Here is a 16,096-nt window from a genome sequence, read left to right as displayed (position 1 = left end):
CTTTTAATGTTTTCTCTTTTTTTTATCCCCTCACCTCAGTTGCAGTATTTCAGACTATAATGAATGTTCCTCCTTACTGTTTGTTTTATCGTCAATTTATAAGAAAACCTCTTGATCTCTGGCATATTTCTGTCGAGGCAATCTGTTGTGTCCTAGTGATTTGTGATTGGTTAGTCACAGAAGTAGGGAACCGTAACCCCATACCTCCCATGCCCTTTTGAAGCCCGATTTATGCTTTGTTGTACGTCTGTGTCGTATGGCAAAAACAACAGACCTAGTTGGTAGATCTGCTGTTCTCAGCATGTGACACCATCCTACGACGGAGCATAAATTAAGCATGAGCCATTCAGCACTTTATATTATAAGGCTCCCACAGCCGTGCGTGTCCCCCATAGCCACGGGAGGTTCATTTTCCTTCTGCCCTCGGTAATGGTAAGGTACGTTTTGTTACAGCTGTCTTGAAAGGCTTCAGAGATTCAAAGATGTAATGGATTTGTAGTTGTGTTGCTCTCATGATGGCGGGAAAAATTGTTCTCAGTCTTGTTCATTTACTGAATGTTTTCAAGATTTGTGCCCGTAAAATGTCTTTGTATAAGCTTAACCCGAGGACCCTTGACTTGTGCTCACTCTGGTATTGCTATGTGACAGTATGTCATATGCATGCATGCAGTCATGCAAGTTTTATTCCTTTTTTGTTTCTTCCAAGGGGATGGGTGGGGAGGTTCACATCTCTTTATAAATGTTATTATTGTAAGGGAAAGGGTATTTTTTTTTTTACATTTGTTTGTAATTTATTTACAATTTTCTATATTGTTTTTTCAACAAATTATCAAGTACATTTGTAAAAGTAAGAGATTATGATATAACTCTAGCGATATATATAGATATATATAAAGTTCTTATGTTCAGATTCCTTATGTGCTGAGGTTATTTTTTCAGGAAAATAACTATGAATATATGCAAGTTGAGACAAAAATAAAGATGTATAGAATAAAGTATTGAATGTGTATGGTACATTGTACAGCATTTGTCCAATAAAAGACGGGTAAATGTATTCCTTTTTTCCAAGATGGGCTTTTGGAGAGGTTCAGAAATGAATGTTTACAAATGGGTTGGTGTAGGATAAAGATGCCTAAATGTCGCTTGTCTTGGCAAGGCAGTCTTGACAACGCTATGCCCCTTGCTCTCACACATGAGTATATTTTAAAACCAAAAACTAACAAGAAATCCCATTATTTTAAACACGTTTTATGTTCATGCTAAGATCATCTCCATTAAAAAAATACAAATAGATCATATATATATAAAAAAATAATATAGAGATGTGTGTGTTTAATGTAATAAATGACATCCTTGTGTATCTAAGCTACTCCTTCGGCCCATTCAATCAAATTCTCCACCTTGACTCTACACATTTTATTTGTGCTATACATTAGTGCCTCTAACCTTTTTTCATATTCTGCCTTTACCATGCCATTTTCTGAACAGAAAGCATATACAGCTTTCCATTCATCTGTGGATATGGTGGCTTCCAACTGTAGCCCCACACAAAAGGTTGAGGGCGAATCAACAGAAAACGCCTTCCGGTTTTCAATGATGACATTCTATCCTTTATTATAGTTCATGCCATTTTAACATTCATGTCACATGGTCCCTGGTCCAGTGATCCTGAAACTATAGCCATATCTCAGACTGTCTTTACTTAGACCAATACTGACCCTTATCTAGTGCAATGTAATGCCATAATTAAGAATATACCAAGGGGCTTCTACCTGTCTTCACCCTGAAAACAAAGGCTGATATATTTCCTCAGTAAGTCATCAGTACTAAGCAGGTTTGAAAGGATGAAGGCAATGAATGTGCTGTGAATTTGATTTTGATTGTGATCAGTAATTACTCAATCCTGGATGAAATTTGTTTCCCCATCTCTTTAGATAATGCCCCACACACCCCTCCTCTGAAATGCAAACATCCCAATTGTCTCCTGCCTCAATATTTTATCAGACACCACGGAGTAAGCAGATATGAGTTGTATTTAATTTCCTCCTGTCTACAAAGTAGGTCTGGGGGGGGGGGGGGTGAGGTGATGAAAGTAACAACTTTTAGATTAGAAGTAAATCCAGGGAAATTAGTTGAAAGCGGGTGTGAAGCTGGAGTTACAAATGAAACGATGAACATTCTGCGTTCAGTGTCATCTTGGACCTTCTACAGTACCTTGTGTTGCTGTGTCAGAGCTTTAGTAATTCTAACTGGATTGGATTTCACTTTAAAAAGATAGCAACCCAAAAGCTTTTGGGTGTTTTTCTTTTGTAAATCCAGTCTCGAAGCGGGCTCATCAACAATCAGGATTGAAAACTACTGAGGTGGGGAAAAAGCATTTTTTTGTATTTTGATGTATTTGGCTTACAGTATATTATGTACTATGTATGTATATTTTTCTTTGTTCTTATTTTTTTCCTCTTTTTTGCACTTTGGAGTATTTTGTTGTTATAAAAGAAGTTTATTTTCTATGTAATGTTTAAAAGTCAATGGATATAACTGATAAAGTACAGATGATAATATAATATAGTGCTTTCTTTTCTGCCTGTATTTTGTTATCCTTTCCTTTTTTCTGTTCTTTCCTATTTTGTATCCGATCTGTACACGCTGTAGATGTATATTGACTTTCACTACTGAAATGCAATGACCTGTTTTCTGTGCTACCCCTTGGGAATGGGGAGTTACTACTGCAGTTTCTTATTGTATCAGATTCTTTTTTATGTTTGTAATAAAAAAACAGAATGGCAAAAACACGCATGGAAAATAACCCTAATTGTCTTGTCCTCATTGTCTGCAGTGCAAACTGCAGGAGTACAGGTATGCACTAGTTCAGAAAAGGCAAGCAAAGAATGTGGTTCACTGAAAAGTAAATTCCATACTTGGTTTGTTTATACCCTACTCAGTTAATAATGTGCTGCTGTTGTGCGAACCTCAGATTGAAATTGTATAATGTCCTGTCATTACAGTACTCAATCATGTTAAGTTAATCAATAGTTCAAAATTCAGTTGAGGCTGTTCACCACCCATTTCAGCTGGACCCTGGATCCCAGTGGACATTACCTGATGTTTCATCATCTACTAAAGCTCTCTGCTCTAAGCTTGTGTTGTATCTGTTAGTCATGTAGGCAGACTATGGTTCCCTGCTGTGAGGTGAATGCATTTGGCTCTTTTTATAGTAGCCTGTAATGGTTTGACATTAACATGCATGGCTGGGCCCCTCCTGGGCTTTCCTCAACTCTCCACCATCTCTTCATCGCCCACTCACCACGTCCTATCAGCCTATCCCTTCCCTCCCTATCACCATCCCTTGGCTCACATGCCTTGCTTTATCTCATGCTCCACTCTCCACATTGGATCCCTATTTTTTACCCTCTCCGTCTTCTCTGCTGTTCGCCCCCCCCTTCCCACTGCCTCAGCCCCATTACTCTGTCCACTCCACCTCTTCATGCCCCTCATTCTCCTTCACCCCACCTTCTCCCATGTACTCCCCCACACTACTTGTCTTCCTCTATCACTACTTACTCTCTCCACTTTCCCCTCCATCCATCCATCCATCCATCCATCCTTCCTTCCATCCATCCATCCAACCAACAATCGAATCCCCATACCCTCTCCTCATTTTTCTCTCTCCATCCATGCCCCCCCATGCTATGAGACTTCTGCTGTTATGCAACACTGCTCCCCTGTGAGTAGATGTGATCATTATGTAACATCCCAGACTCCTCCAGAATACTAATGAGGCTGGAGGACAATGCAAGGAAGGGACGTGAGCTAGACATACCGTAAGCCACCAAACAACATTAAAACATGTTTCATCTCATTGTGTGGGTGTGCGTATGTGTGCAAGGACATCTCTGCCACCACTGAAACCAACCCCCTTTTTGACACAATCTCATTGGTTCTCTCTCAGCATCACTCCTATCCTCCCATCAGTGTGCTGGCCAGAGCTACCGCAGTTGGTCGATGATTCAGGCAAGGTCAACAGAGCAGCTCATGTTTCATTAGATTCCACTTTATTTAATATGCATGATACAAGATACAGTTAGGACATGGTACTGCTATCACACACATTGTCCTATACATGTAGGACAATAGAAATCACAACAAAATGCATCGTCGTATAAAATGTAGGAACATTTAACTGATCCTTACGAAACAAAAAGTTAAAATGTTTTTGATAGCTGTAGTTTCACGAGTATTATAGCTAGTTTTAATAGTAGAAAAAGGTGATTGCTACAAATGCTGTTATATTAACATGACCTTGATTTAATGTATTCAATTAGGCTCTCCCAACAAGCACCTTTAATAAGTCTTGTGCAGAAGACATGACATTTTAATTTGGATAAAAAGTAAAAAGAAGTTTCCGTTCATGAGCCATATAGTACGTACAAACAGCATAACGCAATCATGTTTTGAGTTTGAAAGTCAACGCAAAACTACCTCACTGAAAAGAATATCTATTATACTGGACCATCAGGAGCTAACAAAAAACAACAACATAATGTACCATCACAGAAGCACTGACAAATCCAGTGTATTTATATATAGATTGAATTTTAGTAAATTAAAAGCAATCAACACAGTGATCAAAGCAATTTGTTTTCAACTGATGTTTGCCCCAAGGTCAAACACTGACTGCATGATGCATGAGGTGGTGCTACAATGCAAGTCATTAACAAACAAAGTAGTTGTATGTCTAGAAAATGTAGTTTGCTAATGTCAGCACAGATGTATAAAGGGGGACCGTCAATCTATCAATCGGATAACATATTAATTTCAATGTCAACTGTTTCAGAGAGACTTTTAAAGACAGTAAGTACACTTGGTGTAAAATATTGAGAAAAAGAAAAGACAATTTTACTAGGTTTTCATGCAGCATAATCCCAAACTACAGGGATCTAACCTGGAAGCACAAATGACTTTGGGGGAATTTTGTCTATTTAATAACATCATAGTGACTTTACATAGAACATTATCATTGAAAAACAAAACAAACAAGCACTGAATATCATTGAGTATTATTGCCATATGTTTTACATCTGCAACTTTACAATGTCAATCATGAACACAAGCTGACAAGAGTCTATATCAGCTGAAGACACTTGATATGTTGAGTCCCATTGCTTAACAGTCTGTCATGTATTTACTAATTTATACAGACACACCCACTTTGGCATACAGAACTCTAAAATCATAATTTTCTGACTTAAGGTTTTGCCAAACTAAGCTAAGCTGCCTGAAGTGTGCTCTCTATTCCAACCAACATTGCTTGTGGTAGCCTTGACACACAATGTCCTGAAACCAAAGCTTATGATTTCTTAACATCTACTGTTGAAGCTTTTCATGAAAGAAGTGTTGTATGAGGTAAATGTCAAGCTGCCTGCCCTGTACTAAGTTTACATATTAAAAAAAAGAAAATGATTCCCATGTATCTGTTGGGGTTTTGTTATACACCGGTTAAAAACTAAAAAAAAGTCCAAAAGCACAGTTTACCCTTTGAAGTCCCTGCGTTGTCATTGGTTCAGTTAAGAGTATTGTTCCTCAATGGAAATATATAATAATCTGAAATATTGTTGTACATCACAATCAATGGATGCCTTTTTACATCACCATTACCATTTAGAATAAATACAGCACTCATCATATTGTGGCTATATTTGGCAAACATAAGTGATATCATTAGGTTAATAAAGACAAAAACAGAATCCCTGTCTCGCAAGGGGAAAAAAGACAATGACATAGTCATTTATTTACAAGCATCAAGAGCAGACATCTTTGGGTCTGGCAAAAAAATAATAATATAAAGAAAAGAAAAGAAAATAATCCAGCCTTCACTACACCATGGCAGTGCGTCCCCACTTGCAGTGTGCAGTCAAATAAACAAGTCTACATTATACCATACCCCTCCACCTGTGAGGGCCCAGGAATCACCCCGACGCTTTGCCTTCATCAACGGGCAGTGACATACTGAGCATAAAACTAAACACATTTCTAGCCCTGCTCCTTTGATAATAAAAGTCATTTTGTGTGGAATCCCCAACTGTCTTGTTTCAGAAACTCTGTGTGAGACACTGGAAGCTGTTTATAAGAATAAAAATAAAAATACATAAAAATAAAAACATTTTAGAACATGCATTGTTTTTCTTTATTTTTTACCTCTCAGCTACTGTCTCTCCCCATGTGGTTGCAGTACAAATAAGGTGTCCACCCAACTTCACAACTCTTATATTGAATCCTCGCACATTGTGTCGCTTTCCAAGAAGACTTTCGAGAAGACTATATTATACACGAGTTCTTTCAACACAGTGCCGTGAACCTTTTGCGTGCTATGTGAATTATGGGACAAGACACATCTGTGTGTATGTGTGTTACAATCCACGGTTACCACAGGAGGAAGAACTGTGACTTGCCAACTCCCTTACCTACCCTGGTTTCATTAGCACTTTTCTTTCCTACACTATTTTCTTCCCTCTTCTCAGGTCGAGTCTGTCCTCCAAACCTTTCTATTTATACATATGTATTCATCGGTTCCTCTCCTGCCCCATAGTGAATAAATCATGATTTCACGTGTCATTCTTTTGAGACAAGGCTCAAATATATAAGTGTAAATGAAGGAATGACACAGTGACTAAGTGAACACACGGGGGGAGGGGTACCAGAATTGAATAAGTGTGTCTTTGAATATTCACAACTTATAGCTTATGTCACTCATGCTTTGGTCCACTCAGAAAATAATTGCTGCGTCTTAGTAGAAACATATTTGCGTATGTCTGTGTGAGTGTAAAATTTAAAGGCCAGCATTCTTCAATGCAAGCCTATTCCTTTCACCCTCGTCTCCCGTCTATCGATAACCCATCCAGGCCAGTGGCAATGAAATGTTTGCATATTTTCCCCTGTATGTTTGACAGGGGGAGAGTCCAGAACCATCATGTTTCCTCTACAAGTGTAGGAGCCAGGCGCTCTCCACAGACCTTCCTGTGCCCACTGCTGCTCCTGATATAGCTGCCTCACCGCCTGCCCGTCTGTATCCACAACTCCATGACCATCATGTTGGCAGGAGCATCTGGAGCTCGGCACAGCGACCGGTGGTCAACAATGACAGCAGTTTTTTTTTCTTCCCTTGGTATTTGTTGTGTCTGTGTTGTATTCAGCGGGGGGAGGGAGTTCTTTTCTGTCTCATGATTCTTTGATACTTCAGAAGAAGAAGGTTGCTCAGGGTCTTTTACAGTGGCCCGTACTTGGCTTCGTACCGGGCCAGTATGTTCTTGCAGCGGCCACAGTCCTTGCGCAGCTCGGCCACCTGCTGCCGCAGCGCCGCATTCTCCCGTTCCAGGAAAGAGGCACGCACCGTGATCTGGTTCTCTTTGAGACGCCGAGCGTCGCGGGACCGCTTGGCCGCCACATTGTTTTTCTTCCTCCTACACCAGTACTTATCATCCTGATGGAGAGAGAGAGAGAGAGGACACAGAGAGAACAGTGAGGGAGAGAGCTGAGAGTTAACAGAGGATTTGAGGGATGGATGATGACATTACAAGACACTGTGTGAAAACGTCCCCCTATCATTGATCTTTAATCCCCAGCTTGTCCTTATTGTTAGTTCCAAGCTTCTGCTTGCAACAGTAGTGCTATAATCATGTCCCATCCAATCAAACATAGTGATGTAGACTAGAGCCACCCATCTCTAAACCATTGAATACATCTCACCACAATCACTGAAGTTAGTGTTCATTTATCATTTCCTTAAGTCATCACTAAAACGGCGATATCTCCACTATTATCTTTACCCGTCATAAATAACAAAAGTAGATAGCTCCTATGTCATTGATTCATAACTACTGCCATTAGCTATCAACAACCCAGTGATTTATTGATTATTAATAATCACTGTCCTGTCTGCCAGAATAAAAGATGTGTGGGTACATCCTTGTAACCTGAAACTGAGATAGATAAATAAGGAAAGCTGAAGTATGTCTAATGTTGCTCACAATAGTGGATTGATAAAAAAGCTTTTTGACTGAAATGCGTCTCCAATGTACACAACATCTGAAGCCTATTTGTGTTTGCTGCTCTTTAAAGGAGTAGTTCACCCCCTAAATGACTTTTTTTCTATTGATTACTCATGCCATGGAGAGTAGAGTTCAATAATATTTTTTTGGTTTTTGTCACATTCCTAAGACAAAAATTTGATTCGAGTAAATTTACCCCCATTGATTCCGGATGGGGACCCGTTTCGAAACGGGTCCCCATCCGGAACGAATGGGGGTAAATTTATTGTTATCACATTTTTGTCTTAGGAATGCGACAAAAAACTAAAAATATTTTTGAACTCTAGTCTCTATTGCGTGACTAATCAATAGAAAAAAAGTCATTTTGGGGGTGAACTACTCCTTTAAGGGATTTTTTATCTAAGTGCTATAAGCAACATTGAACACACGCCTCTTTTATAATGAGGGTTTTGTCACTATATTGTATACTAGCGTAAATGAAGCAATCATCGAACCTTCGCTTCATTTGGAACATAAACCTTCTTCGCCTTCTTGATCATAGGCTGTGGTTTGAGCTCTTCATCAGAGAACTTGTGTTTGCGTGGGTTGAACAGCTCTCCTCCAGGAACACTGGACAGCACCAGGTCTGTGGGGTCCGGCTGGAAATTAATATCCACCTCAATGGCCTCTGGATCGATAGGGGAGGGTGTATTACGATCTGCACCCTTACGTTCTGAGGGGAAGCAAGACACCATAGAAATAAATGTATGAAACAGACATTTCCATTCATATTATCAATGCTGTGCCTCCATGTCAATACCTGGATGAGGAAGTAACCAATCCAGGGGGGCCTCTGTGACAAGTTTGTTCAAAAATAATGACAGGTTGATTATTATATCCATAGCAATAAGCATCATCTGGTCCCCCAGAAAAGTATGTGGCTATGTACACATAAGCATGGCATTATTATCTATTATATTCTTATATCTATGCAAACAACGGAGAGTTTAAGTAATAATAATATAATGTTTGCACTGCAAGAAAGGTTCAAGTAAAGGAGACTTCTTAAAAAGTTTTATTACTTGGTAATTATGGAGTATCAAAGTGTTCTCCTGTGTAGATAAACATACATAACATACATTGATGTTGACATTTTGCAAGGAGCAGAACATGACACAAACAGTAGAATCTGAGTTCCACTTAACAGAATAAAAGAATGTGAGGGTGAACTCTGGCAGTCATGTGAACAATAAATCAACTGAGGTCCTACATAGAAAAGTCAGAGCTGTACTGTTCCATCTCAGTGTCATGTGTGTTACAACAGTACAGAATGTACTCCTATGTGCCTGTACATGTAGTACATACAGTGTATGTGTGTCAGTGTGTGTGCGCGTGTGCATGTGCGTGTGTGTCTGTGTGTGTGTGTGTATGGTGGGGGGCAGAGTGCCAGATTGCATATCTTCAGTGTTCTGCAGAACACATATGGAAGTCAACTTTTGAAGGGAGTAAAAAACAACAACTTAGATTTCACCTCAGGGAAACAGAAAAAACAATAAAGACACCTTGAACAAAAAACAAACAAACAAAACTAATTTCTGTTGACGACTTAGCAACACATGGACCATGTAGATCTTGTGGAAGGGCACATTTTAGGTCTTGTGGAAGTGCAGTATTTGCATATCAAGCGTTATTAATCAGTAATATCTCATACTTTAAAGGCAGATCAGCACATTTGACAGCAGTCAGCATTGCCATTGGATTTGTTTTTATAGCTAACATAAAGGACAATGACTTGTTAAATGTGGTTAAAAAAAATGAATTAAATGGATATACAAGTTTTCCTGTACATAAAGTACTGTTTGCTGGCCATATGCCAACAATAAAGCCTACAGTATGTACTCAAAGGTTGTTGGCTTGCAGTTATGTCACTGCAAATTCCACACCAGTACCTATGTGTGAACAATCAGAACATGCTATAAGTATAACTATGTTCTACATGAGCATGAGCACCTCAGCAAGGCAAACTGAAAAGTCTCCAGTCCTCTGTAGACACACACACACACCAACACAAAATCCTAAAAAGGATCACTCACCTGATTTTCGCTCCTTCAGCACCACCACTGCCTCGACCTCCCCGCACAATGACTCCTGGTCTTCTTCCACTTCGTCTTCATCTCCATCATCTTCGTCCTCCTCCTCTTCCTCTTTGGCCGGCAGCAGAGTGGTGACTGTCACCAGTTCCTCTGGCTCGTCGGAGTCGACCGCAGTGGCGGCTGCGTCTGTAGCGGCGTCCAATGTTGAGGAGTCAGTGGTGGACGTCAAGGGAGCGGCAGCGACAGCAGTGACGCCTGCCTTGGGGGCACATTTCACTCTGCCTTCCTCCGTCAGAGTCTTCAACAGCTCCTCCTCCTCCAGGGTGACGGGGATGCCGTTCTCCAGGAGGAACTCGTCCAGGTCCATGTACTCCAAGTGGAAGGTCTCCCCGTCGTAAGGGATGGTCTTCTCCCAGATAGCTGGGGTCAGGGAGGCCGATACTCCGCCACCGCCGGCCCCGCCACCAAGTCCACCCGTTCCTCCAGAGCCACCACCGACACCGACGATTCCTACCACTCCACCACCAGCCTCCACCTCCTCAGAGGAACACAGCTTCTCTTTCTCTATTTCTGAAAATGAAAGTAAGGATAGGGCAGAGGATTTTTATTGTGTGGTTCGATTCTCACTCCAGATGACCTTTGCTGCGTGCCATTTCCCGTCTCTCTCCCTATTTCCTGTCAGTATACTATTCTATCAATTAAAGGCATAAAAAGCCTTTAAAAATAAAAAATAAATCAATTTGTAAGCAGGTGCCTTTTAATGAGTGTATGTTTTTTGTGCAAAAACACCACCACACACTACTACTGATGCATCATATGTACATATTAATTACATAGTAATTTATGTATTAGTTAGTTACTAATGACTTATTAGTAACATAGTCAACACACATTAAGAGAAAGGGGATGACTGGGAAGGCATGGTGGTGATGGGGGGGTATGTGACAAACGTTTGAGAGACAAAAAGAAGGGGAGAACATGGAATGAAAGACAAGAGAAAGGTTTGCAAGGAACTGGAGACGGGTAGAAGATGGGTGTAGTCGATGCTTGCTCCACACTTGCACCCATAGGCACAATTCTGCTAAACAAAGCCTGATTCCAAATATCATCAAAATAATATTCAACGAATGGCTTCATTGTAAAGGCAATGAGCTGCTCATCTTGCATCACCTATGTCGTTTGCATGCACCACTCTAGGACCAGCAGAGAACAGCTAGAACTTTTTGTTCTTTTTTTTCTTGCAGCCGTGCTCTCGCTCTAGCGCGACTTGCCCACTGAGGGGGCTTGGCACAACACATGGGGACGTCCTTCCAACTCTCGCCATAACATTTATTAAATGGTCTTAAAGCAAAACGTTAATAATTTTAGAAATCCGAAACCAACCCTAACCCTACAAAACGAAATTCACCTGAATAGGACAGGTTAGTGAAACACGTGTAAAAGCAGACTAGACTCACTCACTTCTACTTAGTTTCTTAAATCAAACCATCAACAAACTCGCACAATAACACAGGGTTTGGAATATTGATCTAAGTGTCTCTTTCTCCATTCATCCAGCTTCGCACATCTTGTCTAAATGTCTTACCATCGTCGCCTTCCTCCAGGATGTTAGGAGGGGGGATGTCCATGATCTTCTTTAAAACAAACGGGAAGGCTTTCTGCAGACCCGCTCTACTCGGCTGAATTGCCAAGGCAATTGTGGCTTTTCCAGGCATTATTGCAATCGCAGTCGATTCTAGCGAGGAAAAAATGGTTGAAGGCGTCTCTTTACTGTCTGTTGCGTTGAGAGCGAGATCTGTTTGTCAACATTGACACTTTAGGAGACAAAACAACACTAAAGCTACCAGTCTGTCTCAGCGCGCACTGCGCTGTGTGCCACGCCTCCTCGCAAAATAGTAGGTTCCGATTGGCTGCATGTGCGGCCTATAATATCACTAGAGTGAGCCGTAGTACAGGATACATCCAAGCCTATATGAACGTATGTATGATGTGTGGTTGTGTGCGGCAGAGAGGACTGGCTCACAAGTTGAACGTATCCAAAGTGCAGTAGAAAGCACACGGCACGGGGGTGTGTCTCTGTGTAGTAGCGCTGTGGCTGCCTATTGGCCACAGCTGTCCACACAGAACAATATACGAGCAAAACGTGAACCGCAACAAGAAGAGAACATTCAGTCTCATCATGTCATGCAGCCAACAACACATACATGACTGTAGCCTACACAACAGTCTGACGATGGACCACTTGTTTCTCTATCGCTCACTCACTCTCACACATCAGAGAGAGAAGCGCGCACTCGACTTCTAACGATACAGACAGGACACTACAATTACATGTTAATAACAACAAGACAACCGACTACGAACTACCACCTTCAAATCAAATAGAGAGAAAAAAATCTATATGAAGTCTCTAATACTATACTATGATAAGCCCAAAAATATCGTTCTTGTCAGAATAGAATGTAGTCTACCTTCTCTTTGTCAGCGAGGAGGTGAGGGACGGTAGTAGCTTCGGGTGGATCTTTCCACTAGAACATCGGCTCCTCGTGGCCGTACACGTGCCTCCAGCCCTCCACCCAGCGCCCACTCACGTGAAAGTACAAGCTGTCTGGGGGCGTGGCTACGGCACGTGCAATACAAGGTGGCGGTAGACGATCAGAAGAGGGCGCGCATAGTGCATATTATTATTATTATACAGACCTATTATTAGGCTATATTATAAATAAAATACAATAAAAAATGTCAAATAAAATAATAACAATAACAACCCCGATAAGATTTGAGTTACACATGTTCTCTTTATAAATATATAGCCTATATAGTCAAAGATTTGCACAAACTTTCACGATTTTTCAAAGTGCCCCGCTATGAGCTTGTAGACCTATATCTGTTATTTTTGAATAGCCAAAGCAAGTAGGCCTATAACATAATTATAGTTCTTCTAACATTGTTTGACAACAAAGTTAGAAAGTGCTTAAAATAGCCTAAATATAGGTCTATATCCTAAACTAAAGAATAGGCCTATATCAGAGGTAGAAAAACAATCACAGGCTATATTTGGCTACATTTCTAAATGTAGGCTATATTTATGTTGCGTTGTTTCCTAAATCTATGCTAGTCTACTACACGCGCTTTGTGCACGCACCCGTTGAATCAAAACATTGTCACGTTGTCGTGATCGCGCATGCTGGTGGTGCAGTTGGCTGGCACGCACGATGCGACAGAGTCAGAGTGAGAGCGGTGGTTTATAAGCAGAAGCGTGTGCGTGTGGAGTTCAGGATGGAACACAATGTTCCAGAATCTAACCGCGCATAACATTTCATATTCACCACTAATGTCTGTGTGGCTTTGGGTTCCCCACACATGGGAGAAACAAACACAGAGGGCGCTTTCTGTAAATTGATTAAAAGCAGTCCAATCCCAGCTGCAGCACTCTACTGACCTATTGTTTACAGTTACTGTAACTGAGTTACACCAACATGTGCATTGCCCATGCAGCCTTTTTAAGGTGCAACGCCATTAGGATGCTTGAAGGACTTTGTCTTGGCTGATAATGCTAAATTTGCTTGACAAAAAGAGCTGATCTACATAATATTGTTGTCTGTAGCCTAGGCATCGCCACAGACCATGTAATCAACCCAGATTCGGCGCAAACAAAGGGTCAAATACCTTCTGCTAGCCTACCACTCAAATGTGGAACGCCCTGAAGGCCTTAAAGGAGTGTAAATCCCTCATTTCCTTTAAAACCGCTCTGAAAAACCACTTAGGCCTACATGCGGCGAAACTGGTAACAATAAACCTAGCCTTAACCTTACCCTCCCCCTGACCCTTCTATTGTTTTTCTGATGATATCTACAGCATAGTAGTGTGTTCTGTCTGTCATTCAAAAAGCGATTCAACCCCGACCTCAAAGTCCACCTCAAGCATCTTACTGCTCAGGCAAAGAGACTTAGAAACCAGACAACCGCTCTAGTTAGATCCGCCCAAAGAAACTACATCGATGACAAAATCGACAAATACAAAAACAAACCATGTGCCCTATATGGAAGTTGCTTAACAACCAATTAGGCTTAAAACTTAAAACCATATGCCATAACATAAACATCAAAACGGCCACCACTTTCATTTCTGACAAATGTGAAGTGGCTACCCATCTTAAAAACCTTTACCACCACAGCCCATTCACTGGTCCAAAGACTGGTCCCCCCATCTGGGCAGTATGGTGAAAAGTTTGTTAATAAACACTACAAAAAACTGGGGGTTAGCAAATATAGTTTTAAACTCGCCACGGTGACAACTGATGAAGTGTTTAAAAAATTGAGCGCCCACCTCAACACAAGGACACTGGCCTTGATAAAATTCCCGCTAGATTTCTGAGAGACTCAGCCCAATCATTACCCACTTAATTAACCTACAGTATCTATCGAACAGGGTCATGTCCCCCAGGACTTCAAACTAGCAAAAGTAACACCCCTGCACAAAAAAGGTAGCAAACTAGACCCTGGCAACTACCGCCCCCAGAAGGCATTTGACTCTGAACTAAGTAAGATCTGCACATGGCTTAACGACAACAAATTATCAATTCACCTGGGAAAAACTGAATTCCTCCTCTTTGGATCAAATCATAACCTCAAAAAGAGAGAGGCTCTCTATTCAGGAGTGGTAATTTAGCCTCAAACCTTTTGAAAAACGTTTTTGGGACATAAACAATATGACATAAATACTTTTTAAATGCATGGTGTATCACCTTTAAAGCGCAACAATTTGCACAGATGTAATTTGCACAGATGTAGCCCAGGGCTTGCTCTAATGATTTAGCTAGGGCGCCCGAGCCGACGAACTTCGGGGACGCCACAGCGGCCAAATCAAGTTGGCCTCCCATTGACTTTCTATACAGGAGGAAAATACTCAGAAAAACATTTTTTTTCTGGGTATTTAAGTAGGATCTGAGGGGTCTACCTTGGGGTTTGTCATGATGCTGAATCCATTGCAGGCATTTGTTTTGCACAAAAAACATTCCTTGGGCTAGAAATGGCCTCAGAAAACGATGCATGTATGGGTGAGCATTCATGTTAGTCGGAGGCCTTAGGTTTTTTTTTCTTGTGCTAATCAGTCTAAAAGTGCAAAATCTTGCACAGATGTAGCTCAGGGCATGCTCTAATGATTTAGCTAGGGCGCCCGAGTCGGCGACCTTCGGGGTCACTGAGCTAATTTTGCACTTTGAGACTGATTAGCACGAGAAAAAAAACCCTAAGGCCTCCGACTAACATGAATGCTCACCCATACATGCATTGTTTTCTGAGGCCATTTCTAGCCCAAGGAATGTTTTTGTGCAAAACAAATGCCTGCAATGGATTCAGCATCATTACAAACCCCTAGTTAGACCCCTCAGATCCTACTTAAATACCCAGAAAAAAAAAATGTTTTTCTGGGTATTTTCCTCCTGTATAGAAAGTCAATGGGAGGCCAACTTGATTTGGCCGCTGTGGCGACCCTGAAGGTCGTCGGCTTGGGCGCCCTAGCTAAATCATTAGAGCAAGCCCTGGGCTACATCTGTGCAAAAAATTGCGCTTTAAGACAAATTCGCACGAAATTAGCATTTGCTCACCTTAAATCCCCACACTATTGAGCGGAGCATTAAACCATCACCACTTCAAGGTTTTTCCCCCACTCTAAGGAAAAGCTATCTTGCATAGCTGGTTATGCAAAACGAATGGTCCAAGTTACAGCATAAAAGCAGCCTTAATTACCTCATGAAAATGATATTTTTTTTATCTTTAAAATGTTCTCCTCTCGTATTCCTTTTCCCTCTCAATTAATTTTATTCCTTTCCTTTCATACAGGGTCATATAGGGATAATACCTTGACCTCTTCGTAATGTTTTGCATGTTATGCTAATGAGGTAGTATGATCTACGGTTAGGGTATGGCTCAATAAGTGTTGAGGTAGCAGGGCTAAGTGGGTCAGTCAGGTGTTATA

At 41.0% G+C, this 16,096-nt stretch overlaps 1 protein-coding gene across 1 annotated transcript; it reads right to left on the bottom strand.

Annotated features, from left to right (window-relative positions):
* Positions 1-4,058: 4,058 nt before the first annotated feature.
* tefb (TEF transcription factor, PAR bZIP family member b) lies at positions 4,059-12,633 on the bottom strand. The gene is made up of 5 exons (XM_080722928.1): positions 12,589-12,633; positions 11,703-11,912; positions 10,118-10,687; positions 8,540-8,757; positions 4,059-7,477 (listed from the first exon to the last, which is right to left on the bottom strand). Exons 2-5 carry the CDS (start codon positions 11,830-11,832, stop codon positions 7,262-7,264), a joined length of 1,134 nt encoding a protein of 377 aa, XP_080579054.1. The 5' UTR covers positions 11,833-11,912; positions 12,589-12,633; the 3' UTR covers positions 4,059-7,261.
* Positions 12,634-16,096: the final 3,463 nt, after the last annotated feature.

The sequence above is a fragment of the Nannobrachium achirus genome (genome assembly GCF_963921795.1).
Source record: "Nannobrachium achirus genome assembly, chromosome: 4".
In the NCBI taxonomy this organism is placed as follows: Eukaryota; Metazoa; Chordata; class Actinopteri; order Myctophiformes; family Myctophidae; genus Nannobrachium; species Nannobrachium achirus.
Note: the sequence above shows the minus strand (reverse complement) of the source record. Positions and strands in the feature narration are given on the sequence as shown.

Excerpts from the sequence above, each read along its gene's own strand:
- tefb (XM_080722928.1), bottom strand. The coding sequence starts at position 11,832 with ATGCCTGGAAAAGCCACAATTGCCTTGGCAATTCAGCCGAGTAGAGCG. Across the intron at positions 8,758-10,117 it reads GCTGAAGGAGCGAAAATCAG|AACGTAAGGGTGCAGATCGT; the intron begins GTGAGTGATCCT and ends GCTTCCCCTCAG. Across the intron at positions 7,478-8,539 it reads ATGTTCCAAATGAAGCGAAG|GATGATAAGTACTGGTGTAG; the intron begins GTTCGATGATTG and ends TCTCTCCATCAG.